General features: G+C 42.3%; 1 protein-coding gene across 2 annotated transcripts in view; it reads left to right on the top strand.

Annotated features, from left to right (window-relative positions):
* The window catches only part of LOC109471054 (uncharacterized protein DDB_G0283697-like), a 12,039-nt gene that overhangs the window by 4,056 nt on the left and 3,718 nt on the right, over positions 1-4,265 (top strand). Inside the window, exons 3-4 of one of the 2 annotated variants that reach the window (XM_019770240.1) lie at positions 2,173-2,235; positions 3,769-3,804. In XM_019770240.1, the coding sequence (XP_019625799.1) occupies positions 2,173-2,235; positions 3,769-3,804 (99 nt within the window). Of the gene's footprint in view, positions 1-1,724; positions 2,236-3,768; positions 3,805-4,265 lie in introns of both variants that reach the window. The other variant, XM_019770239.1, reaches the window with a different exon arrangement.

Here is a 4,265-nt window from a genome sequence, read left to right as displayed (position 1 = left end):
TACAACACAGCGTTTCCACATGGATGACACACACATTATGATGGAGACAGGTTTAAATATCGGGTCAGTTGGACTGAAAGGTAAAAAGGTCGGGTCCAACTAAACAGCGAAATACAACAAAAGCACGCTGGAAAATCGCTTACAGTTAACTTAAATGTTCATCCAGACGTTAAGATGACAATATCCAGTATCATCGTCACTGTCTATCGTTAAACTTACAGGCAAATATTTTCCACCTTACTTGCCACATACGCCATGGCTATTATTAATTGTACGTTTCGTTTTCATTACTTCCACGTGGAGAGTTAGAGAACAACAGGAAGGGTTGACGCGGTAGAATCACAGTACAACTGGGTCGCGTCACACCGGTCAATCCTTTGCCCACGCAGGCTGTGTACAAATATCAAAACATCCTGCGGAAGCTAACAACTTCACAACCTCGCATAAAACCAGCCAGTAATACTCTGCACGATTACCAAGGTAGTGGCCGCCTGAATATTGCCAATAGCACTGCGAGAGTCTGTAAGAGAAAATTTATCAGTCAATTTCACAACATTTCCCTGCAGATGTAAACATTGCCCTACACAAATTGGAACAAGAGTTCAGAGATCTCATACCTCCATGAAATATGAGCTTGCTTTGTCATACATTTCAACATGCCCTCATTAATTATGCAAGTGACCTCCACATTAACATAATATATGCATAGTGGTGTTAACCTTTAAGTAACTTACACATGTCACAAGGTATAAAAGTCCCATCATTTGCCAATAAGGAGTCACAGAATTTTCACATTAATTATCCAAATTAGGTCATCATTTGCATAATTGGTATCTGTTGATGTTCCGCCTGCCACAGATTAAGTAGATTACATATATAAAAGTACTATTACATAAAACACTGTAATTATAGCATTTTCTCATTAATTATGCAAATTAAGTCCTCATTTGCATAATTTGCATCTAATTATGTACAACTCTCTCTCAGCTACCTACACACCAAAAATGATGAATATACGTTATTCCTATCTGGACTTATTGGCTTTTAAACATTTCACCAGAAAGTGCCCTGCAGTTCCAGAACAAGCTGCTAGGGGGACCAAACTCACACCACTTATTCCTGACAGGAAAAGCTATCTGTCACCAAAAAGTCAAGACCATAGCTTGTTCAGGACAAAAGATACAAAAACCGGAAGTTCTGCTGCAGTACCAAGGTCATCCACCAGGAGGCCCATATTTGACCTTGACCTTTGTCTTCCCAAGACTTACCAGCACACCAAATATCATCGCAATCCATAAAAGCGTTCTGAAGTTATGCTGACCACAAAGTTGCGGAAACACACACAGACAGACAGACACACACACAGACAGACAGACATACAGACAGACACGCCAAAAACAATACCTCCATTTTTCATGGAGGTAAAAATCAGGGCTGAGCTTGAACCGTTTGTATACGCAGTCCGGCGATTCAAGGGATGACTGTTACTTTGTTAGTCACACCGGGTTGTTATCATACACTCTCTGGATTTCTCAGATATAAAAAGGTAATGTTTAACCGATATCATATATATCCCACATCAACATTGACGCATGCGGGTCACAGGTCAGCTGCTGTACTGATACAGACACACCTGTCGGCGTATTGTAGACACTGAGACACATTTCCTCTGGCATTGAATCAGGCTGTGGTACTAACTAATCTGTCTGTTCTGGCCGTTTCAGATACTCTGTGTCCTGATTCGTTGGTGGATGAAATACTAGTACTAGTAATTGTCACCTGTGCTCATCTGTGAAGACTGTTCCAGCGGCTCTTGTTATCTGTACAGAGGTAGCAGTGGACTGAGTCTAGTCCGGCAAGACTGAAAGCCTTGTAGTCGCCTCCATTCTTAGGAGGTAAGTCTTAGGTCTCAGCACATTGGAGGGTGACGTGAGCACTGAACGGAAGATTACTGATACAGAAAACATCTTGCCTGTTGTGGATACACCGCCCTGCTGGAAAAAAATGTCAGCAGACCTGACGAACGGGCACGCGGGAGAGCCTTCGGCGGGGCAGGACGCGCCTCTGTCCGAGCGGGAAAGGCTGGACCAGGCGGCACAGGACTGGGTGGCGGGCGTGAAGGAACGGGAGGAGCTACGGAAGCAGATCCAGGAGAAAGACTCGGAACTGCAGGCCGCACAAAAGAAGGTGTACGAGCTGATGAAGAAAGTTGAGTCCTTAGAGGGGAGACTGGAGGTGAGGCTACATTATCTCAGTTCCAGCTTTGTTGTCTGTCATAAAACAGTCCGTCGTTTATGCGTGTAGTGGAGTTGACCAAGTTAGATGTAACACAGTGGAGCACATACGACAGAACAATCCTCTTATCACACCTAAAATCCCAGCGGGGTTCAAGTGTTCCAGTCTGATAACTCAGGTTTTGTATATTAAAACAACACGCCATTGAAAATCTTTGGAAACGTTATTCTATGTTTCTACGTTGTTTTAGTATAATTATAATCTAATGTTGTAGCCGGCACGATTTCCTCGACATTTTCCCCGTACCAAGGGGCTAGAGCGGGTGTTTCCCGCTATAACAAATGTTTAAAGTAACCCACAGGTGAGCAGACAGAATTGTGCGTTAGACTCACAGTTTTTCATTCTTCCTCACTCGTGCTGACGTTTGGAGCTGCGAGTACGTCGTCGCACCATCCGGGTACGTTGTTGTATGGCAAGGCTGCCATGGCAAGCCAGTCGACTACGATGTGCTACATCATACATGTAGTATAGTATATATACTTGACAAATAGATCCCAATCGAGTTACAATTCTTATGGGTGCTTCGACAAACATTTGACGTTAGCTTAGGTTCCATCATTAAGATAAACTTAGTTTCAGTGGAGTTTACTTTAAATGACTTCTTTCATTAATTTTAAAGGAAAGCATTTCAGCACCTTACAGTGACCTTGGGTCTTCATTATTGGTCTTGCTCCACCATTTATTCAGGATACAGTATAGTAGAAGTGAAGAACGATAGAAGTGAATGGAGAAGGGAAATATATGGAGCCCAATGTCTATGTAAGGAAAGGTCAGGGCATTTACGACGCGATACAGCAAGGCCCGGTGTACTTAAACGCAGCAGACACATTCCAGAAAATAATCTACGAGCTATCGTAAATGGCACAACAAGATACCTGACAACAGAATTATTGACAGGATAGCCCGACCCCACATCGGACCTTTGACCTGTTATCTTAGCTAACTATTCGACACGCCTGTATAGAAGTGTATTAAGAGCAGATTTACATATCAGCAAATGCTTTCAACTTCTCAAGCAATTGACTCTTGAAGTCCTTTTTTGTGAAGCCCTCGTAGTCCTGTGTATAAACGTCGCATAAAAGTACTCAGCAAACAGACCCCGTTTTTACCTGTACAGATCTGTAAACAGCGGCCACCTGTTAGGGGGTTCTTCAAAACACCTGTAGACACTGGAAAAGGGTCACTCAATGATTGCCCCATTATTGCACTACTAGTACTAGTATTTCGACAAACAGAATATAATGACATCGCGTATTGGGGCCAATTTCTTCCCAATATGTGTCTTATCAGGACAATACCAGGGCAGTTACTGGGTACATGTGGTGTCATCACATCATCACAGATATCCCATAGAACACACACAAGGAACGTGTGCTACTGTCATGACAGGCACGTTAAGAATTCTAATGAATGTTTCCCGCTTTTTTATGTTGTGAACTTTGTGTTTGACGTTATCTCCCGTCTTTCTCACAGCTTCGCGAGCTGAACATCCGGGCCCAGGCGTTAATGGTAAGTACAGTGAAGATACGTTTATGAAAGAAAGAAAGAAAGAAAGAAAGAAAGAAAGAAAGAAAGAAAGAAAGAAAGAAAGAAAGAAAGAAAGAAAGAAAGAAAGAAAGAAAGAAAGAAACAGACAACGTGGAATATGGAATTATGTACCTGACCAAAGCTTGCACATGTTGCCTGAAGCAACGTTTCTAAAGCCTTATCATCAGCTGATATGTGCAGTTGAGTGGGCAAAGTATGCCTATTTTGGACCGCTTATTCTTCTGTTACTTCAGTTCATGCTTACCATTAAGTTACCTTATTTTAATTTGCCCCTTGATTGTACATAAGTTTGTTCAGTGATTATTTTATGTTGTATTGTTATAATTATTTTATTGTGTTTGGGGATTGCCCCCAGGGTGCATTGTAAACTGCCCTCCTGGGAGATATGTTCTCTGGTTCACTCACTCACTCACTGCACGGCT

This window comes from Branchiostoma belcheri, unplaced genomic scaffold, assembly GCF_001625305.1.
Source record: "Branchiostoma belcheri isolate BF01 breed outbred unplaced genomic scaffold, Haploidv18h27 scaffold24, whole genome shotgun sequence".
Taxonomy (NCBI): Eukaryota; Metazoa; Chordata; class Leptocardii; order Amphioxiformes; family Branchiostomatidae; genus Branchiostoma; species Branchiostoma belcheri.
The sequence above is the reverse complement of the archived record's forward strand: the minus strand, read 5'-3'. Positions and strand labels throughout refer to the sequence as shown.